This window comes from Rhinopithecus bieti, unplaced genomic scaffold, assembly GCF_001698545.2.
Source record: "Rhinopithecus bieti isolate Rb0 unplaced genomic scaffold, ASM169854v2 scaffold_6710, whole genome shotgun sequence".
Classification (NCBI taxonomy): Eukaryota; Metazoa; Chordata; class Mammalia; order Primates; family Cercopithecidae; genus Rhinopithecus; species Rhinopithecus bieti.
The window spans coordinates 452,898-474,711 of NW_016805362.1; the positions used below are offsets into that span (position 1 = coordinate 452,898).

Consider the following 21,814-nt stretch of genomic DNA (forward strand, 5'->3'; position numbering starts at 1 on the left):
CGGGGTTGCTGCACTGCAGAGGGGAGCAGCTGCGGGCATCCGTGGCGGCGGCGGCAGGGAGCTGCGACTCGCGGCCCGAGCCGGGGCCCGGGGGGCGAGCGCCGCGGATGTGTGCGCGCGAGTGTGGCCGGCGCGCGCCCGAGTGTGGCCGGCGTGCGCGGCTCTGCCCGGGGCGTGCGGGTGTGAGCGTGAGCGCCGGTGTGGTCCGAAAGGCTCTTCTCTTAAACCCCCCGGCAGCCGGCTCCTGTGTGTGACACGATGATGTCATCATCACCGTGCAGTCCCAATGCCTGCATCTTCACAAAGCTCCATCGCGGGCTCCGGAAACGGGGCTGGGGGTGGGGAGGCGAAGACCCTCCCTCTGCCCCGGCCCCTCCCGCCTCGCCGGGACCGCCCGCATTGTGCAGCTTTGAAATGCAAACGAGCCGCGGCCCGGGAGCTGGGGCCCCAGAAAGGAGGGGCGTGGTGGTCGGGTGGGCTGACCACCGAGAGTGGGGGGCTCAGCCCTGCTGGCTCATCCCTCCAGGAAAGAGGAAATGGTCTCTCCCGGCCCAGGACCGGGGGACGGTTGGAGGAACAGGTAAACAGGCTGCAGCGGGCCGCGGGAGCGACGCTGGGAGAGACGTGCGCCCTTTTCCACCGCCGGCTTCTGCCTCCTTCAGGCCCTGGGCCCTGGAGGCAGCTGAGGTCTGTACCAGGGAGAGCTGCAGGGCCTGGCTCTCCCCTCACAGCCAGCCCGGGCCTGGCCTCCAGGGACCTTTGCACCGCATAGTCGGCAGGGCTTGGGGCAAGCTAGGGAGCAAAAGGTACTGGGCCTGCGAGCAGGCTGGGGCTGCAACACCATCTTTGGCCACCAAATGAGCTCCACAAAGCCAAGCCCTGTGCAAAGGCTCACCCTAAACAAGCAGATGCCTGGCCAGCTGAGCCGCCCAAGGCAGGCCCCTAATGCAGCATGCGTGTACAGGGCAAAGGCAGTTTTCCGTGACACGCATCGGCTCAGCTCTGTGATTCTAAACAGGGGCTGGGCCTGTAGGAATGTCCGTGACACCCCGTCACCAAGCTCCCAGTGCCCAGCGCCATTCTGTGGCTGGCAGCATGTCACCCACCAGCAGCCAAATCCCCAAATCCCCGTCCCTGGCCTGTGGCTGGCTGGGAAACCCTCAAGGCTTGAGCTCCTGAGCCGCCTCACTGAAGGCTGCTGGAGAAAGAGTTCATCATGTCTGTATAGGTACAGGAGGTTTGGGGCACACCTGGGAACCCCACCGTCCCCCTCATGCTGTACATTCAACACAACCGCTTCCTGCGCTCCCAGCCCAGACTCACAACTGAATTCAAATGGAACCTCTGATGGGTAAGTGGAAGACTCTTCCACATTTTCCCAGCTTTTCTTCACCCATAGGGCAGTGAGCCTAAAATGTATCTCAACTGTGGCCAAAAGCAAAAGAAAATCAAAAATGTTCAAAGCATTTTAAAATTGCCTCCAATACACTGTTTTCTAGCGACATGGCCAAGGACATTTGGATGGGCTCTTTTGATACCGACACTCGAGGTCACGGTAGTTCCAGAGCTTCACGGGGACTGACTTTCCACTGCTCCTATTCAGTATCAGTGTCAAACAGAATGCCAGAGGATCAACATCATTCTGTGGGATGTAACAACATGAAATTTCCAGGAAACATTGAGAAGGTTTACTTTTGCATTTATATGAAAATAGCTAATGATTATGTCAATCTTGCAGGGAAGGTAGCTGTCAGGGGTGGCATGATGAGGCGTGCTCTGGAAAGCACCTCCCAGGGAAGCCGTCACTCATTGTCAGCATTGGGTGTCACTTGGTGGCAAGGATCCTGCAACCTGTTCATCCTGTCATCATTCTCAGCACCCTGGGGGTTGTTTCGCTGTCAGAAAACAGACCTCTTGGGCTCCATATGCAGGTGAGGGCCCAAAGAAGCTTACCACGCGGAGCTGAAACATTGGTAAGCTCTAACCTGGGCTGGTACTGTTCTGAGGAAAGTGGCCCTTTCCCTGGGCACCTAGGGACTGGCCTTCAGCCAAGCCTGGTACTCAGAAAATACATGAGGAAAAAAAGAGGAACCACTGTGGGGAAAAGAACGAGAGATCAGCTTGTTACCATGTCTATATAGAAGGAAGTAGACATAAAACACTCCATTTAGTTCTGTATTTGAGATGCTGTTAATCTGTGACCTTACCTTCAACTTTGTCCTTGCAAGAGACATGTGCGAAGGTGATTTAAGGTTAAAAGGATTTTGGGCTGTGCAGAATGTGCTTTGTTAAACAAGTGCCTAAAGGCTGCTTGTGGTTAAAAGTCATCACCATTCTCTTAAATCTCAAGAAAGAGAAAAACATTTGTCTCCTGCCCCTCCCTGGGCAATGGAACATCTCCGGGTAATACCCATTGTGTGCCTTGTTTACTGAGTGAGGAGAAACCGCCTTTAGGAATAAGGTGGGACTTGCTGGAGCAATACTGCTAAAAGGTTTATGGAGATGTCGCATATACATCTCAAGGCACAGCATTTTCCTTTAAACTTATTCATATTACAAGGATTTTTTCATATGTCTTACTGCTGATTTCCTCCCTACAATAATCCTATTGTCCAGCCACTCCCTTATCCTTTTAATGACTAAGATAATTCTCAATAAATACTAAGGGAACTCAGAGGCCGGTGCCGGCGTGGGTCCTCTGTAAGCTGAGCGCCGGTCCCCTGGGCCCCGCTTTTCTTTCTCTACACTTTGTCTCTGTGTTTTATTCCTTTTCTCAAGTCTTTCGTTTCCACCTAACGAGAAACACCCACAAGTGTGGAAGGGCAGGCCACCCCTTCAAACCACAATTAGAACTCATCTGCCAACTTTTAAAAACATTTTTCAGATGATGTCCAAAAGCACAAAGCCATCTAAATGTCCTTACCCTTATAGGTAGAGGTTCTGCTGCGATAACAAGATAGGGTTTGAAATGAGACTGGAGTTCAAATCCTGACTTCTCCTTCGTTAGCTGTGTGGCCTGAGCCAACTTAACCATACTGAACCTTATTTTCTTGGCTGACAAAAGAGGAAAAGCATCTATTTTGCAAGGACATTGGAAAAAGTAAATTAAATACCATCTATGAATGCCCAGAACCAGGATTCTTCTTTATAAGAAAAAAATTTCCCCAAGTATAGTACTATAAAGGAAATTAAGGCAGCATTAAAGTGAAGTGCTTTTACGTAGAATCCCAATAACTGAAAAGCTATGACATAGTGACAGGGTATATTACTTAGCGGGACAAAAGCATCTCACTGTTGTCAAAAACACAATCAAGAACCAGGAGGGGCGCTGGGCACCGTGGGTCACGTCTGTAATCCCAGCACTCAGGGAGGCCGAGGTGGGAGGATTGCATGAGCCCAGGAGTTCAAGACCAGCCTGGGCAACATAGTGAGACTCTGTCTCTACAAAAAATAAACAAAATTAGCTGGGTGTGGTGGTGTATAACTGTGGTCCCAGCTACTCAGGAGGCTGATGTGCTTGAGCCCAGTAAGTCGAGGCTACCAATGGACCCCGAGCTGGTAATTAGCCCGAGCACACACACTCAGTGAGCAATCATCGTGCCACTGCACTCCAGCCTGGGTGACAGAGCGAGCTCCTGTCTCAAAAAACAAAACAAAACAAAACAAAACAAAAAACCTGGAGAGAAATAAATAGAATATGGGCACCATTACAGTCAATGCAACTAAAAGCCATGTGTGATTAGTTTGTGTAAAGTATTTATGGAAGAGTCTCTCAGACCCTCATTGAAGACGTTTTGATGCTGACTTGACAAACAATTTCAAACAAAGCTGGTGATCTAGTAACTCGGCCTACAGAAAATGTAAAGCTGAAGAAAATGAGGGAGAATGAGCAGAGAGGAAAAGGGCTGTGCTATGGACCGAATGCTTGTGCCTCCCTCCCAGATTCATGTGTTGAGGCCCTAATCCCAAGGGGGATGGTATTTGGAAGTGAGGCTTTTGGGAGGTAATTAGAATTAGATTACGTCATAAGGGTACCCTCAAGATGAGATTATACCTGTATAAAAAGAGAAAGAGACACAAGACCCCCCCCCCCAACCCTCCTTCTCTGCTGTGTGAGGCAAGAAGGTGGCTATCTGCAAGCTAGGAAGAGAGCCTTCATCAGGAACCCAACCATGCTGGTACCCTGATCTCAAACATCCAGCCTACAGAACTGGAAGAAATCAATGTGTTCTATTGAAGCCACCCAGGGAACCCCACCACTCCTAAGCATGGCCCTAATGAGACCCTGAACTCAAACAGCCCCTGGGGACCTTTAGACCACAGTCCACATATTCTAGACCCCCGAAGGTCATAGCCTGCTTAGACAGGCTCCACTGCAAACCTTCCTACTGATGTCCCCAAAGACACCCTAGAAACCTGGATAAATCAAGGAATGCATCCATCATTTCTAAAAAGCAGTTCAACATATATTAATGCACCTATTGTGTGCCTGGCCTATAAGTGGAAACCAGCTTATTCTCGCATTACTTAGTGACACCTACCAGAAAGAGCAGCAAACCTGACAAATCCCTGTAGCCAAAAGATAAACCATGTAATGCAGCCTCTTCAGTCCCACAGAGGTTCAAGGGACTGAGCCATGGTCAGAAACTGCGAGTAGTTTGAGACCCCTCTGATACCCCAAGAAAAACAAACGTGAGTGGCTCCACCTTTGCCTCTGGCCTCAGGGAGTCTCCAGTTGCCATAGCAGTGAGACTCTCTAAACACTACCAATGGACCCCGAGCTGCTAATTAGCCTGAGCACACACACTCAGGAAAGTAGGTCAAATCACAGAGAAACCCATCTGGAGGAGCTAAGAATGTAAACACAGATGGAGAACGGGGCTCCTCCAAGCCCTGGGTCTTCACCACCACCCACTACACCATGGTGGGGAGTGGAGGGAGGCTGGACAAAACCCCAGCAACTTCTCTTCAGGGAACCAAACTTGAGACCGGCTCTGGGCTGTCTCTGAGAGTGTTGTTACTCCACCTGAGGCCCCGCGCATCCAGCCCCAGGTCACACAACTCTGCACCCAGCAGTGCCTGAACGCCTGAGCCCTGCACTGAGCTAGGCACGCTCATTGCCTTGCCGAACATTCAAAGAGCTGGGAAGCTGTGTGGCCTGAATGCAGCACCCACACATCAACATGAGCAGGGTACCTGTGAGCAGGGACAGAGCCTGGGCTCAGGCAAGAATGGCGCGGTGCCAGGCTTTCTCTACCCGGGTGTCACGGTCCCGCGATGGACGCTCTTTCCTGGGCTTTGGGGACACACTTCCACATCACTCAGTCTTGTTCCAAAGCTTGTCCACTGCCTTTGCAAAAAAAGTCCCCATTCGACCTCCTGGCTTTGATTCGGCATTGGAGCATGGCCAGGTCCTCACCGTGGCCTCACTGCTGAGGAGTTGCCCCCTTCTCAACTTCTCCATCTCTCTCAGTTCCTCCAGAAAATCACATCCCAGCTCTCCCAACTCCCCGGAGGGGTCTGCTCCCTGCCAGCCCCCAGACTTTTCTTCCCATTTCCTCGGCTGCCTGCACATTGATGCCTTGGTGCTTTCTTGCCTTGTTAGAGTCTCAGGTGTGTCTGTGTCTTGTGTCTCTGCCCTCCAGCCATGCAGGGTGCCCCAAACACAGCCAGAGCCCATAAACACATGCTGCACGAAACCTCAGAGGACGGGGAGAAGGTCCTGGCAAAACTCTGTCTTATGATGAATAGAGAAAAGGCAGAAGATGGTTGCGTTCGTTTATTTGCAGCGGTACAGATATTCTGTTAACCTCTTACAGGCCAGCATGAAATCTCACATGCTCACCTTTGGGAGTCTGAGTGGTTTCTTGGGCTTAAGCACAAGCTTCAGTGAAGCCCCACCTTTTCCAGAAGGTTCTCTTGTTCTCTCCTTGCAAAGGGCTGATCTATTTATGGCATCTCTTTCTACTACCTTCACCATATTTACAACTGGGACCTTTCAGAGTTCTTCACAAGCAAGGACAGCTCTCCAGGCGAGTCTTCAGGGGAAAAACTCTGTCGATTCAGTCATGACAGAGGCAGAGGACTGGGAATTTTACTATTAGACCCAGGGAGGTAACCCAAATGTGCTAGAAAAGAAGAGAGTAAAGAGAAATGAGACTCACTTTTGTTTTTTGGGTTTTTTTTGAGACAGAGTCTTGCTCCGTTGCTTCGGCTGGAGTACAGTGGTGCAATCTCAGCTCACTGCAACCTCGGCCTTCTGGGTTCAAAAAATTCTCCTGCCTCAGCCTCCCGAGTAACTGAGACCAAAGGTGCATGCCACCACGCCCGGCTAATTTTTGTATTTTTTAGTAGAGATGGGGTTTCGCCATGTTGCCCAGGCTGGTCTTGAACTCCTGGCCTCAAGTGATCCGCCCACCTCGGCCTCCCAAAGTGCTGGGATTGCAAGTGTGAGCCACCTGTAATCTCGCAGCCAGTTGAGATTCACTTTTATTTTTAAATTAAGAATTCAGAATATATTTGTAATATTTGATATCTATAGGAAGGAAGGAAGAAAGGAGGGAAGGAAGGAAGGAGGGAGGGAGGCCAGTCCCCAAAATCTCAGGGCTATACAAAAGTTGTTAGCATTAAGAATTCTCATCACATATGAAAAAATAAAAAAATCAGTAACACAAATACCATGTTCAAAAAGACTGAATAAGATTCTCAAAATCTTCCTTTCTTTACCAAATTAATTCAGCCCTCTTTTTCTTAAACACACCATTGCTGGCTTGATATTTCCACTCTTTTGAGATGGAAATCGTAGGAGACACTCGTGAGGTAGCTTTTGAGAGACTATACCCTACCTAATGTCAAAAAGGATTTAGGCTCACAATTCAAGAGAACAAAGAAAATACAGGAAGAAAAGGTGGGTAAAAGCCAGAGGGAGTGAGGCAGGCCTGGAAGTACTGACGTTAGCTCTTGCAGGAGTGGGGTACGAGTCTGGCTCTAAGTTTCCCAACAGCCAAAGCAAAAAGGGCAACAGCTATGACCAGTTACATGATTCACAAAATCTGACCGGTTAAAAAAGCAAAAAAAAAGACCATCCCATGGATGAGCAGCTTCTGTTGTGACTTTCTGAACACGCATTCTCCCATAAGCCCTTCACCAGGTGACTGTATGTATATGGTGGCTGATGCCTTCAACAATATCCTCCCACCAATACAATATTCTTCCATATAGCTATGTCAGCAAGCACGGCAGGGGCTCCTCAGCTCTCCTGGCAATCAACAAAATCCAAAAACTACAAAGTTCCCAGGATGCATTTCTAGTGCCCCCATCCTACACTAAGGGTCCCCACCACTCAAGTTTCCATGCTAACAAGGTTACATAAGAGAACACAAAGGACAGCATTAGGACAACGTCATCAACAAAGTAACCATTTATAGACTTGATCCTCCCTCACATGCTCCTCCTGTCTTCACCAGTCTATTTTACTGTATTTTATTCGAGACAGGGTCTCACTCTGTCACCCAGGCTGGAGTGCGATGGCGCAATCTCAGCTCACTGCAGCCTCGACCTCCTGGGCTCAAGCGATCCTCCTGCCTTAGTCTCCTGAGTAGCTGGGACCACAGGCATGTGCCACCATGCCTGGCTAATTTTTTGTAATTTTTGTAGAGATGTGGTCTCACTATGTTGCCCAAGCTGGTCTTGAACTCCTGGGCTCAAGTGATCCACCCACCTTCTCCTCCCAAAGTGCTGGGACTACAGACGTGAGACACTGCACCCAGTCATGTCCTCACAAGTCTAGTCTTTGGCAGTCTCTTGCTGATTGAAGGAGCAAATATACAGTGCCAACAACCAGAAAGCAAAACTGCAAACCTGGAAGAAGGAGGAGGATGTCATGGAGTCAATTAAAGTGACACCAGAGAATTGCTCAAAACCTACCCCAAAGCTGTAAGAAAGGGTCAGTCAGCTGGCACAGTCAGACCTGTGAGCAACTGAAGAAGAGAAACTCAGCCAGGATGAGGACAGAAGGTGGCTTCCAAGAGAGAACGTGAAGATGAAAGAACCAAGAGAAGCCCTCAGAACTGTTTCTGAAAGAGTGACCCTGTTGCTTAAGCTGAAGTCAGGTGTGAAGTGAAGAATACGCAGCATTGAAAATCTGGCAATAAATAAATAAATAAATAAACATCTGCCCAAATCCTTTGTTCATTCTAAGCATTAACATGTGGTTACCATTAAAATCTACATTTTGTTAAATATAAAATAAAATCATTTTCTTAATTTTTCATTTCTTTTCAGAGTGAAGTCTTAAAAACGTTTTTCGCACTACTGGCCGGGCGCGGTGGCTCACGCCTGTAATCCCAGCACTTTGGGAGGCCGAGACGGGCGGATCACTAGGTCAGGAGATCAAGACCATCCTGGCTAACACGGTGAAACCCTGTCTCTACTAAAAATACAAAAAATTAGCTGGGCGTGGTGGTGGGCGTCTGTAGTCCCAGCTACTCGGGAGGCTCAGGCAGGAGAATGGCGTGAACCTGGGAGGCGGAGCTTGCAGTGAGCCGAGATTGCACCACGTACTCCAGCCTGGGCGACAGAGCGAGACTCCGTCTCAAAAAGAAAACAAAAAAAAAAGTTTTTCCCACTATTACCATAAAACTTTTGATTTATTAAGTGTACTCATTTTAAGTGGCCTTTCTCAGTTAACAGTTTCCTTCAGAAAACCCAGATGTCCTTCCTGTAACTACCTTTATAAACTGGGTTTAAGATCACAGGCAAAAATCAAGAAGGTGGCCCACAGCAGACACGTGGCCAAATAAAATCTCAACCTCTAAAGTTCAGGTTGCTACTTCGAAATAAAGCCCAGTTCCATTCTAAACCTGAGAAGATAGAGCCAACACTCTCACCTAAGCCAGGTGACTGCATCTGTCTAGGATCAAAAACATAACCAGTGTTATACATCTTTCTTCTCGGGAAACTATTTCCAGGAAGAACAGAAAATTCAGTAAGCACCACAAAAATATTTTGGTTCTTGTTTAAAGAGGCTTAATATTGCATTTGGTTTGAATGTGGATGTGTTAATCCACTGAGTTCCTCTACAGTTTTAAGTCACTGGTTTTATAGGCTACTTTGTACTAGGAATAAAAGACCTTTTAAGGAAAACATTTGGGTGTAAACAGAGATGGGGTCTCCCAGCTGCCAAAATCAACAGCAAAGCTGGTTTCTGAGTCCAGACTGGAGAAGCAGGTTGAGAAGGGCGGATCTGTGCCTCTGTGGTGGGAGGGGCTCCCCTCAGTGGCCCAGTGGTGGAGATGCTTCCAAGATGAAAGTACAGAAAGCTAACGCAGAACCTCCACGGCTCTCTGTCCTTCCCTCATTTTGAGCAGAGACAGCGGCTACCTGTGACTGCCCTGGGGTGAATTTGCAGCATCTGGGGCAAATTTCTTCCCACGCCTGCCGGCAGCAATCGAGACAGAACCTGGCACAGGGCTGCCCTACTTGTGAGCCAGGCAGCAAAAACCAGGCGCTGAGGATCAGAACTGCTGACTCAAGGCTCCATGAAGGAACAGAAATCCAGAAAGCCAGGACAGAAATAGCATCCATGAGCATCTATTGATAGCATAAAGTCCGTGGGCAGAGTAAGTGAATGAGCGTGTCCGCGTGGGTGGGTGTGTGTGCGCCTGCATGTGTGTTAGCAAGCCCTAAAAATATTTCCCTTTTTCCATAACCATCTGAGAGGCCCTGTCGGTATAATTCCTTCTACCTCCTGCCTAACTGTGGCCAGCTGCAATTAATATATAATTGTGTCTGAAGATAAGAGATTGTTTTTCCCAAATTCTCAGATCTTTAGCAGTTGATGTGTACATGGGAAGAAAATCTTCCTGTGACAATAGACTGACCAAATTCCTGCTTGATCTTTGCTGAGCTGAGGAATTGTTGTGAGGGAGAGCAGGACACAGGCATGACAAGGTTTCCTAACAGCTTGCAGAGGCTATTAGGCATCAGTTTGGCAAAAAATAAATGCATGGCATATTTACATATTTTTCTGCATCTCTTTAAACTATGACACCAGGAAGACATGAAGGGTTGCTACTTTGCATAAGCATTTCCCCTGTGCAGTGACTGCCTGCCTTGGAACCTGCCTGTGCCTATGATCTTAAACCCACTTTATACACACACCCATGCCCCAGTATGTGACGGCTCCTTTGTCCTAGCAGCCGCAAGTTTGGCTCCAAGAGGGAGCCTGGCCCGGCATCAGGCCCTTGGAAACCCTCAATAACTATGGGGGTATGAATGGAGAAATGGGTAAACAGAGCTGTACTTGCAGACACAGAGGAGAAAGGCAAACATCTAAACTGTTTCCAGCTGAGGCCAGGGCTGAAGGCAACTCAAGGAGGTCCTCCCTAGGATGAGCCCTTCCAGGGCTGCAAAGAGACCCCAGGTACCACATGCAGAGCCCAGAGCCAGTTCCCCAGTCTCCCTGACCTCAACAATCTCCCTAGCAGCAGATCTTGTTTGTTTTTGTGATTGGGGAGCCGGGGAAGACAGGTTGGGTGCTCAGCAATAAGGTTTGAATTAAACTCTCTTCCTCAGACACTTAAGTCAAAAAGATGAATAGAAAGCAAGGGACATTTTTCACTCACTGGCATCCTTAAGCTGACCCCGACAAGTTATTAGGCCTCTGTGCTTCCGTTTTCTCATCTGTGCAATGAAAACAGTAACAGTTCCTCTTCCATGACATGGAGGTTGCGAGGTTTAAATGAGATAATATGTGAAAAAGCCCGAGGTACTGCAGTGCCAGGCATACAACAAGTGCTCAATACATGTTTAGCTGTGGCTGCTGCTGTGGCTGTTTTGTGAAAAAACAAGAAATCACGTTGGCCCAAGGAGGACCTGGTGTCCCTGCTTCACTGACTCTCACAGCATCTCTGAGACCCCAAGCCCGAGGTCTTCAATCAGGCAGAGGAGTTAGAGGCTGGAAAGCTCCCTGGAGGAGTCCACAGATATGAAAGGACCCAACCCAAATGGTTCCCGCCACAGCTTTGGCCTCAGAGCTTGGGACCTCGGCCAGTGTCTGACTTTGCTGGCCTTCAGCTGTCCCATCTATAAAACGGGCACAGTAAGAATATCTCCCTGACAGGGCTGTTACGCACATTAAATGAGATGAAATATGTATCGGGCCAGGCACTATGGCTCATGCCTGTAATCCCAGCACTTTGGGAGGTGGGAGGACCACCTAATGTTAGGAGTTTGAGACAAGCTAGGCCAACATGGTGAAACTCTGACTTTACTAAAAATACAAAACTGAGCCAGGCGTGGTGACCTACACCTGTAATCCCACCTACTCAAGATGCTGAGGCAGGAGAATCGCCTGAACCCGGGAGGCAGAGGCTGCAGTGAGCCGAGATCACACCACTGCACTCCAGCCTGGGAGACAGAGCAAGTGAGATTCCATCTCAAAAAAAAAAAAAGAAAGAAAGAAAGAAAGAAATATATATCAAAAGCATGGCTCTCGGTGCCTGGTACATAGAAAGTACTCAATAAAGGCCAGATGTCATCACAAAAAGGAAGAAAACTACAGCCACTCTGTGATGCTCCAGGGAGAACCTGAAACCCAATCCCAGCCACAGCCTATTATGTTGCTCTCTATCCTTTCTCCACAAGGTCCCAGCTCCCACCCTGAGTCCTGCCAAACAGCGCTGCAACAGTCAGCGTTCTGGCCACAGAGAGTGAGGATGCAGGATGGCTCAGCCCACTTCCCCAACTACGTCAGTCTGGACAGATGTCTCAGGCTGTGTTGGCAGAGGCACTGCAGGTACCACGTGCCAACCTCGGGACAAGCTGCCTCCTCTTGGAAATGAAGCAGGGACAATGCACCAGGGAATCATATAATCAAGTCAGCCGTGTCAACACGCGTTTATGGAATGGAATGGAATAGAGTATCACTGCAGCCCACCAAGTAAGGGACGTTCCATGTCAATCATGGACGCACATGGGGTTAGGACGTGTGTACTGGCCACAATGTTAAGCTTCTCCCTGTGGTTTCAGCAAAGCCACTCTGGCCAGGCTGCAGGTCCTCCAACCTGGAAGACTTCCCCTTTCATTTTTGTTTGCTTATTTCTTTTTGTTGTTGTTGTTGCTTGATCTTCCATCCCTCTTTAAGAAATCATTCTGATTTTGTTCATCGGCTTTCAGCCCCATTATCTAAACCCAAGAAAGGCAGGCAGGACCCTGTAATTCTTTCTGCAAAGCCAGGAAATGATGCTCAGTGAGATGGTATTTAGACAGAGATGGGAGCAGGGACACCAAGGTGGGGCACAAGGTGGGCAAATCATCCGCAAAGAGCCACCATCCTTTGCCTCTTAGCCCAGGAGAATATTCCAAGGTCTCCATGTTTGGTGGAACCACATGGGGAATTAGACCCCTCGACCTGGGCCCCAGCCTTGGGCAGTAAGGGGAGGAAATCCTGGTGCCAAGTTGCCCAGGGCAACTCGTCCCACCGAGCCCCTGCCCAGCCACAGCGCAGCCTGGGAGTAGCCATCTCTGCAGTGTCACCCTCAGACAGACTGTGGCCCACGTTGCAGGGTCACCACTGTATCTCCAGCACCTGCCTTCAACCTTGCACAGAGCAAATGCTCAATCAATGTTGGTGAATGGATGAATGCAAGGCACAAAGACAGAGCCAGGTCCCCTCCATCCCCATGGCCACTGCTTTAGTTCAGGCCACCACTGTCTCCCACCTGGACCACAGTAACAATTTCCACAAGGCCCTCTGACCTCTCCTGCACCCACCCTCCTCCTCACCACCAGAGGTATTTCCCCAAACTAAATTCCATCCTGACTCTCCCCTGCTTAAAAAGAGAAGACATGTTTCTTTGCACTTCTTGGGCACCAGCAAACTCCCCAGTCCAGCTGCAGGCCCCTCTAAATCTGAGGACTATGGCCACCTTGGCTGCTCACCCTGCTGCTCTGTCCGAGACTGCTGTACCTCCCTCCAGTCCCTTCAGTTCCTCCCTGACCTGTTGCCTGAATCTGCCGGGCCTCGCCACATGCCAAGCTTTGGCACATTTGGTTCCTCTTCCCTGAAGCACTTTTGCCCTTCTTTACTCTCAGCAAACACCTAGTCATGTTGCAAAACTCAGTGGTGATGCTGCCTCCTCTGGAAAGCCTTCCCAACTTCTCTAGGCAGAGTCAGGTGCTCCCTTCTCTTGAGGTCTTTTGTTCTCAGCTCTATTGGAGAGTTTATCATGTTGTATTATGTTAAGTTTATCATGTTGTATTTTTCTGTTTCCAGAACAGCTCTCTCTGTCTGCTTCCTTTTCCCCATCACTGCTGGGAGTTGGAGCAGGGGGAATATGAATTCAGTGCCTCCTACTTGTCAAACACTGAGCTACATTCTTCGTGTATATTTACTACTCACAATAACCCCCAAGAGGTGGGTACCACTAGCCCCACCTTAAAGATGGGTAAACCAAGGCTCAGAGTAGTCAAGTAACTTACGCCACATCACACAGCTGGTAAATAGGCATGTCTTTCCAACTTCATGCTCCTTCCCCTGCGTCACATTCTGAATAGTCAGTGGCACAGAATCAACTGGGATGTATCTGCTGAGAGGCTGGCTGGCAGGATCAAAAAAACGCAAACAAAGCAGAAGAGAGGACCGAGGAATACTGCATGACTCCACCTAGAGTCCAGGGCTCAGCAGGTCCTTCTCCTGCCAGCCAAGTATTAAAGAAACTGACTCATCAACACGGGGCGGCACTCCGGCAAGGTGGGGTCCCGAGCTACACATGCTCGTACCATATCCCATCCCACCCCACCTCCCTGGGCCCTGCCTCCCTTGGTTTGGGGGTCTATTTCTCTACCTCCTTTGGGGCACTCTGTGACCGGCCGTCTCCTGGTCACCCCTCTTTCTGCACCTCCACTGGGTCTGAGGGCTCGAGAGTACGCATTTGGCTTGGAAGGAACGCAGCCTCCTGGAGTGCAAGCACCTAAACCATCAAGTGGCAGCCGAAGGCCGTCCCTGGGCAGCCGTGCTGGGGAAGGAGGGTGGGCTCCTGGCCTCAGCTGCCCCTATTCAGGGCAAGAAGGGACCCCACACTGCCTTGGAACCTTCCACCCAGCAGTGCTGTGCTGAGCGTGTCCAGCCGCGCTCTCAGACTCCTGCCCATATGTTCCTCCCTGAGCCCTACTTCGGGGCGGGATCCCCTTCCCAGCTGCTCTAGGGGCCGTGGGACTGCAGCCCAGATGGCGTCACAAGCTGAAGTTTTGCAGCTTCTCCCAGCTGTGCCCCCAGAGTAGGGCCAAGGAGCCTCGCTGCTGACGGCTCTCCTTCCCCTCCCCTACCAGAAGAAAGAAAAGAACTGCAGACCTGGGCCCACGGGACTGAGGAGGCCACAGTCTAACTGACGCCCTCTGCTCCTGCTCCTCAGGCTGAAGCCAGCCGGCCGGCCCAGCACCCGCTCCGCTGCAGCTCACATTACGGAGACTGAGCAGGCGCCGGGATACCATCCATGCCCCCGCGCGTCTCACCGGCCGGTGACGTGGCTCAGGGTAGTTATGCTGTCTGCCCTGGACCCAGTGGGCCTTAAAGGCAAAAGAACAATGGAAACTTGACCTGCGTAACGAAGGAATGATGCCACGAGAGCCCAGTCTGGTCAGTGCAGAATCTAATCCCTAGAGACCCTCAGCCCAACAACCCAGCCCCTTTCCCTGGTGAGGCCAAGAGGCTCATCCGCACCCCGCCTACAAGGCAAAGTGCCGCGCTGGGGAGCGGGCTGGCGAACTGGCTCCAGAGCGAAGATGCATCATGTTTTCCAAAGGGCTCACTTCTCTAACTCGGGTGGAGGGAATGGGGAGGTTTCTGCTCTTCCCCTCCTGCGCAGGAAAAACTCTCGGGTCTTGGAGAAGTGTTGACGGAGGGAAGGGAGCAATTTGGGGCAGGCTGCCCAGGGCGGGTGGTGCCGGGAGTGTGGGGGTACCTCACAGGAAAGCCTCAAGAGCCAAGGCCGCAGCCGACACAGGCTGCAGCTCAGGGCAGCATTTTCTCAAGGGGTGTCTGCTGGGCCTCCTGCCCAGCACCAGGGATCCAGCTTCCTCCCTGCAAGAAGCTCAGCGGCTTCTCCCATCCCGTTTCTCCCGGGTCTATCCAGACAGCCCTTGGCCAGGTTTCCAAGTCACCAATTCCTAGGGGACAGCTGTCCGCAGTAGGGAGTGAGAGGCCAACTCTGAACAGAGATGATGCTTGCGTGGGCTCACACCCACACCCACTCAGCTCAGGTCCAACACACCAGGCTCTTTGCCACAAGCCCCCAGAGGTCAGCTGTGGCTGCCTTGGTGAGGTTAGGGCTTTCAACTTGTATTCCTGCAAATTCTTATCATCAGACCCCTGGCCTGACTTCAGCCTCGTACTGCTCTCCAAAGAGCTGATAGTTCTGGAAAAGTCAGGGTGACCTGCTGACCCCACAAGGCCTCAGGCTACACTGGAGGGGAAAGGAAGGCCCATCAGAATCGTGGTCACTGCAGCAATGGTCTCCCTCCCAGGCAGGGTTAGGAGGCAGAGACTTGAAGCTCTCTCTCCTTCCCAGAACCTCGCTTTTCTCCCTAAGTCACATCTGTTTTCCCCAAGGCCTATGGCCTCATGATTACCAATGAGAGTGGGGGAGGGGAGTGTGAAAACTCCTGGAGAAAAGCCGTTTGCACTGGAAATGTGGGATTGTGTCATCGTTTCCACAGCAGCCGTGAGAAGCAGGAAGAGGCAGCAGGAAGTCACCCAGCATGTCTGCAAGAACAGAGCATCTGTCGATTCTCTAATAAGACGTGCCCTGGGCTTTCTTTGTCAATCTACCAGGTCTCACTGCCTCGCTGCTCCCCTCCAAGCCCAAGGAGAGAAGACAAAGCCACAGATGTGGTGGGCACTGCAGCTGCCTGTGCATAACACCCAGAAGGCACACTGGCTCCAACAGGAGATGCCCGGCTAGAGGCAGGAACCCATGGAAGATGCATTTCCAAATCAAGAGTCCAACCAGGACCTCAAATTCTGACCCAGGGCTGGGCATGGTGGCTCACGCCTACAATCCCAGCAGTTTGGGAGGCTGAGGCGGTCAGATCACCTGAGGTCAGGAGTTCAAGACCAGCCTGGCCAACATGGTGAAACCCCGTCTCTACTAAAATACAAAATTAGCCAGGTGTGGTGGCGGGTGCCTATAATCCCAGCTACTCAGCAGGCTGAGGCAGGAGAATTGCTTGAACCCAGGTGGTGGAAGTTGCAGTGAGAAGAGATCATGCCACTGCACTCCAGCCTGGGCTACAAGAGCAAAACTCCGCCTTAAAAAAAAAAAAAAATTCTGGCTCAGGCTGGATGAATAACGACTTCCATTTCAGTGAAATGAAATGTTCAAGCTAACATTTTTGAAACTTGCTTTGAAAACCTCCAGGATCTCATCCAAAGGGAAAAAAACACGGTTTATTGGATCCCTGGATCCAGGCCATGGCCCCATGGTTGAAAGCAGCTGTGGAGAGAGTCGAGGTGGAGATTACACTGAAGGTGATGGAACCACAGCTGTTAGGGAGCCCCAGGAAATGCGAGCCTCAATCCTAAAACCACTCCTGTCTTGGCAGGCAGCTAGCCAGGTCTTTAACAATGCACATCCCATCATATCACTGCACTGCCTTGGGGCTTCTGGACGCTCTTAAAAGAAAGCCCACGGAGCCCATGACCAAAGCTGCTACGATCGGAGCAATGAAATAACGTAGTATTGGATTATAACCCAAATAATAAAATGAATATCCAGGAGTCCACACAGATATAAATACATGATTAATAAATGAAGGAGAAGAGACAAATCTCCTGCACAGAAAAACTCTAAATAACTCTGTAGATGTTCTGCTCTAACAGAGGAGGAGCGCAACTCCCCACCCTTTAAGTGTGCACATAGTGACTTCCTTCCACAGACTACAGCACTAAAAGGGGAGGAAAAAAGGAACTTGGTGGGGCGCAGTGGCTCACGCCTGTAATCCCAGCACTGTGGGAGGCCGAGGCGGGCGGATCACTTGAGGTCAGGAGTTTGAGACCAGCCTAGCCAACATGGTGAAACCCTGACTCCACTAAAAATACAAACATCAGCCAGGCGTGGTGGCGGGAGCCTGTAATCCCAGCTACTCAGGCGGCTGAGGCAGGAGAATCGCTTGAGCCTCTGGGGTGGAGGTTGCAATGAATGAAGATCGCACTACTGCATTCCTGCCCGGGTGACAGAGTGAGACTCTGTCTCAGAAAAAAAAAAAAGTAACTTTACAGTGGAGACACTCAACAAACATGACCTCAGCCAAGCAACTGAGGTCAATGTCAGCAGTGATATGTCATGTTGATGGTATGTACCCTTGATAGGATGTGATGAAAATGACACTTGATCTCTGTTATTCCTCCCAAAATCCACAGGCCCAGTCCAATCATGAGAAAAGCATCAGACAAATTCCAATAGTGGGCATCTTACTAAATACCTGACCAGAACTCAAAACTTTTAAGGTCATCAAAAGCCAGGCAAGTCTAAGAAGAAACTGCCACAGCCAAGAGGCACCTACAGAAACAAAATGGAAATGTGGTGTCCTGGATGGGATCCTGGAACAGAAAAAGGACATTAGGGAAAAACTAAGAAAACATGAATAAACTATTGTCTTAGTCCACTTTCTGTTGCTTATAGCAGAATACCTGAAACTGGATAACTTATAAAGAAAAGTAGTTGTTTTCTTACAGTTATGGAGTCTGAGAAGTCAAAGGTCAAGGGGCTGCATCTGGTGACGGCCTTCTTGCTAGTGGGGCTCTACAGAGTCTGGAGGTGGTTCAGGGCATCCTATAACAAGGAGGCTGAGTACGCTAGCTCAGGTCTTTTTTTTTTTTTTTTTTTTTTTTTTTTTGAGGCGGAGTCTCGCTCTGTCGCCCGGACTGGAGGTGCAGTGGCCGGATCTCAGCTCACTGCAAGCTCCGCCTCCCGGGTTTACGCCATTCTCCTGCCTCAGCCTCCCGAGGAGCTGGGACTACAGGCGCCCACCACCTCGCCCAGCTAGTTTTGTATTTTTTTTAGTAGAGACGGGGTTTCACCATGTTAGCCAGGATGGTCTCGATCTCCTGACCTCGTGATCCGCCCGTCTCGGCCTCCCAAAGTGCTGGGATTACAGGCTTGAGCCACCACGCCCGGCCTAGCTCAGGTCTTCTTTCCTCTTCTTATAAAGCCACCAGTCACACTCCCATGATAACTCAGCAATCCATTAATTCATGAATGGATTAACCCATTCATGAGTGCAGAGCCACATAAGCCAATCACCTCTTAAAGGCCTCACCTCTCAATACTGCCATATTGGGGGTTAAGTTTCAGCATGAGTTTTGGAAGTGACCAATACTCAAACCATAGCAACTATAGACTTCAGTTGTTATAAGAAAGATGTATCAATATATCAATAACTTTTTTTTTTTGAGATGGACCTCAGGGTCCATGCACGTACTATTCCTCCCCAGCAATATCTATTGTCTTCCCAGTATCTTCAGCAACCCCCAGCCCAGCCCACGCATAAACCCACACAGCTTAAGCTCTCAGTCGCTTCCCTGGGAAGCCATCCTCAGCTACCCAGACTAAGTGAGGTTGTGCGTTGCATCCACCCAGGGTGCTGCACTTCTCCCCAGTAACTGATCGCTCCCTGTCTATCTTCCAACACTGGATGCTCCTCGAGGGCAGGACGGTGCCTGTCTTCCGGACCTCTGAGTCCTGTCCCTAGCACAGTGATTGGCCCAGGGTAATCCCAAGTTCATGTTGCTGAATGCTCAGATGTGTAAAGGAATGAGATTCAGAAGCAACCCACACAGCGGGCTCCAGGGCTAAAGGTGAGATCGCCCAGTGTGCCCTCTATGACAGGTTGAGAGCCGTGAGCCCATCTGACCTCTGGAAAGAAAAACAGAGAGCAAATGGGCACCAGAGATGCTCTCTGACCCTAAGACTGCATCAGCTTAAAAGGTCTGGAAGTTGGAATGTTTATTTTATATTTCATCAAAAATCTACTCTAGCCCTTGAATAAGTTCTTTTTTAAAAAAAAATGAGGTATAACTTACACACCAAAAAATAGTAAAATTCACTCTTTTTAGGTATATAATTTCACAAAGTTTACAGAACATTCCCATCACCCCCACAAAGATCCCTTCATGCCCATTTGTAGTCAATACAAATCCCAGCCTCCAGTGCCCACTGATCTGTTTTCCATTCCTTATTGTTTTTCCTTTTCCAGAATCTCATCTAGACTGAATCATGCAGAATGTAGTCTTTTGAGTCCAGCCTTTCTCACTTAGCCTAACGCATTGAAATTCATCAATTTAGTTGCATGAATCAATAGCTTGTTGCTCTTTATGGGTAATATTCCTTGGCATAGACATACCACAATTTGTTGATCCTTTCACCAGTGGATAGATACCTGGGTTGTTTCAAATTTGGGGCAATTATGAAGACTACATGCGTACAAGTTTTTAGGTAGACATATATTTTTATTGTTCATAGGTAAATATCTAAAAGGGAGATTGCTGGGTCATATGGTGGATTTATGTTTACCTTTGTAAGAAACTGAAGGGCAGAATATTTGAGAAGAGTAATTGTATTTCTTTCTCCAACACATTTTGGTTGAGCACCTACTATGTCCAAAGCAAACCAAGGATGTCTCCCCAAACACCTGGGGATGTTCCTGCTCTCTGCTTGTGCTATCTCATCAGCAGAAAAGCAGACCTCCCATACATTTCCTTGTCCTTGAGCCAAGAATTATGGTATAGACCAGGCACTGTGGTGGATCCAAAAGGGGTGGAACAAATGCATAACAATCTGAAGGATGGAAAGTCCCTCTGGGACTCAGGACCAACAGAGCTGCAGGGAGATGCCAGGAGATACAGGACAGAGAAGAGTTTAATGGTCTGAGTGGCATCATCCAGTAAGGCAGACTCTGGTCCAGCTCTAGGCCCCCCCTACTATTACCCAGTATTCTAGAATATCATCTGCATGCGGCGATGTTCCCTTCCTCTGATTTCTCTACTACTTTCGGACACTCTGGTTTGGCAGCTGTTGTCTATGCTTTGGGCAACCCTTATATTCTTGCCCTCTACCACGGATTAGCTTTCAGCACTGTACGCTTCCCAGCCAGCAGGAGCTCCCTGAGGACCAAGGCCTGCCGTTCTCAGCACACCCAGGTGCATTTGGTTTTCCACAAAATATTGTCCAAGAATGCTCTTTAGGAGGCTTTAATGATTTATAATCAAAACCAACTGCTTGTATGGAAACAGGAGTTCCAAAGACTTGCTCTAATCATTCACTTTATGTGTCAACTTGGCTGGCCCTTTGAACCCAGATATTTGACACAACCTGTCTCAGTTTCACTGTGGAGATATTTTTTAGATGAGATCAATATTTAAATCAGTAGATTTTGAGTCAAGCTGATTACCTGCTATAATGTGGGTGGACTTCATCCCATCAGTTGAAGGCCTTAAAGGAAAAAGACTGACCTCCCCCAAGGAAAAGGGAATTCTGCCAGCAGATGGCCTTCAGGCTCTGCTACATCAACTCTTCCCTACTCTCCAGCCTGCCAGCCTACCCTGCATTATTTCAGACTTGCTAGCTCCCACAGTCACATGAGCCAATCCCTTAAAATAAATCCCTCTCTCTGCATATATATACACATATAAATACACACACATATAGATCATCCATCCATCTATGCATCCATCCTATTGGCTCTGTTTCTCTGCAAAACCCTAACACACTCGCTCACACCATGCTTCCCACCGTGACATGAGGTAAACCTGATATTGGCTATGGCCCAAAGGGCCAGAAAGACATGGTCTCATAGGGCCAGATGGTCACCGCCTTGTTACCATCCTAAATGCGGCTCACCCCAAGACCTAGGAGGCAGAGACCACCAAGCCCCTGCTCTCCAGGGGCAGCTGCTGTGGAGGGGGGCTTGCACCATACCTGCTGAGGTCCTTGGCCGGATCTGGGCAGGAGGGAGGAGAAGCTTCTACTCCGTCACCAGCTGGGGCAGAAGGCGAAGTTGTGTGTTCTGCAGCCGAGGGAGCAAGACCCGCACGGGCAGCAGCTGGGGAGATGCTGGGGACACAATGAGAGAATTATTCCACATGGGGCTGGGCTCATTAATGGCACATTCATCAGGCCCCACTCACCCCACCCAACCCACCCGCCCACACATGGAATGGACTCTTTAAGCCCCATCACAGGGCTCCCCAGCTTCCCCACCCAGGCCTCCACTTCTACACAGCAGGGCCTGTGGCTGCAACAAAGCGGCTCCCAGGCCAGGCCCTTAAGCTCCTCCCTTCTTAGGCTCCTGCAAAACGGGGTTTCTTTAACAGAGGCAGCTCAGGTGTCCGGGACATGCTATGTGAGTTTTCTCGTTTGATTTTTGTTTAGAGGAGAGGGTTTTTTTTTTTTTTTTTTTTTTTTTTTGAGACAGAGTCTCGCTCTGTCGCCGAGGCTGGAGTGCAGTGGCACAATCTCGGCTCACTGCAAGCTCTGCCTCCCAGGTTCACGCCATTCTCCTGCCTCAGCCTCCCGAGTTGCTGGGACTACAGGCCCCCGCCACCACGCCCAGCTAATTTTTTGTATTTTTAGTAGAGACGGGGTTCACCGTGTTAGCCAGGATGGTCTCAATCTCCTGACTTCGTGATCCACCAGCCTTGGCCTCCCAAAGTGCTGGGATTACAGGCGGAACCAATGCGCCCGGCCGAGGAGAGGATTTTTTTTATGATGATTTCTATTCGTTTTTGATAGGCAATAAAACTCTATGAGGTGAGAAC

The 21,814-nt window shown here is 49.8% G+C and overlaps 1 protein-coding gene across 11 annotated transcripts in view; it reads right to left on the bottom strand.

Moving 5' to 3' along the window:
- Positions 1-21,814, bottom strand: part of TACC2 (transforming acidic coiled-coil containing protein 2) — a 263,416-nt gene that overhangs the window by 89,184 nt on the left and 152,418 nt on the right. For all 11 annotated transcript variants that reach the window (XM_017872250.1, XM_017872246.1, XM_017872248.1 and 8 more), the window contains one exon: positions 20,976-21,110. In XM_017872250.1, coding sequence (XP_017727739.1) covers positions 20,976-21,110 — 135 coding nt within the window. The remainder of the gene's footprint in view (positions 1-20,975; positions 21,111-21,814) is intronic.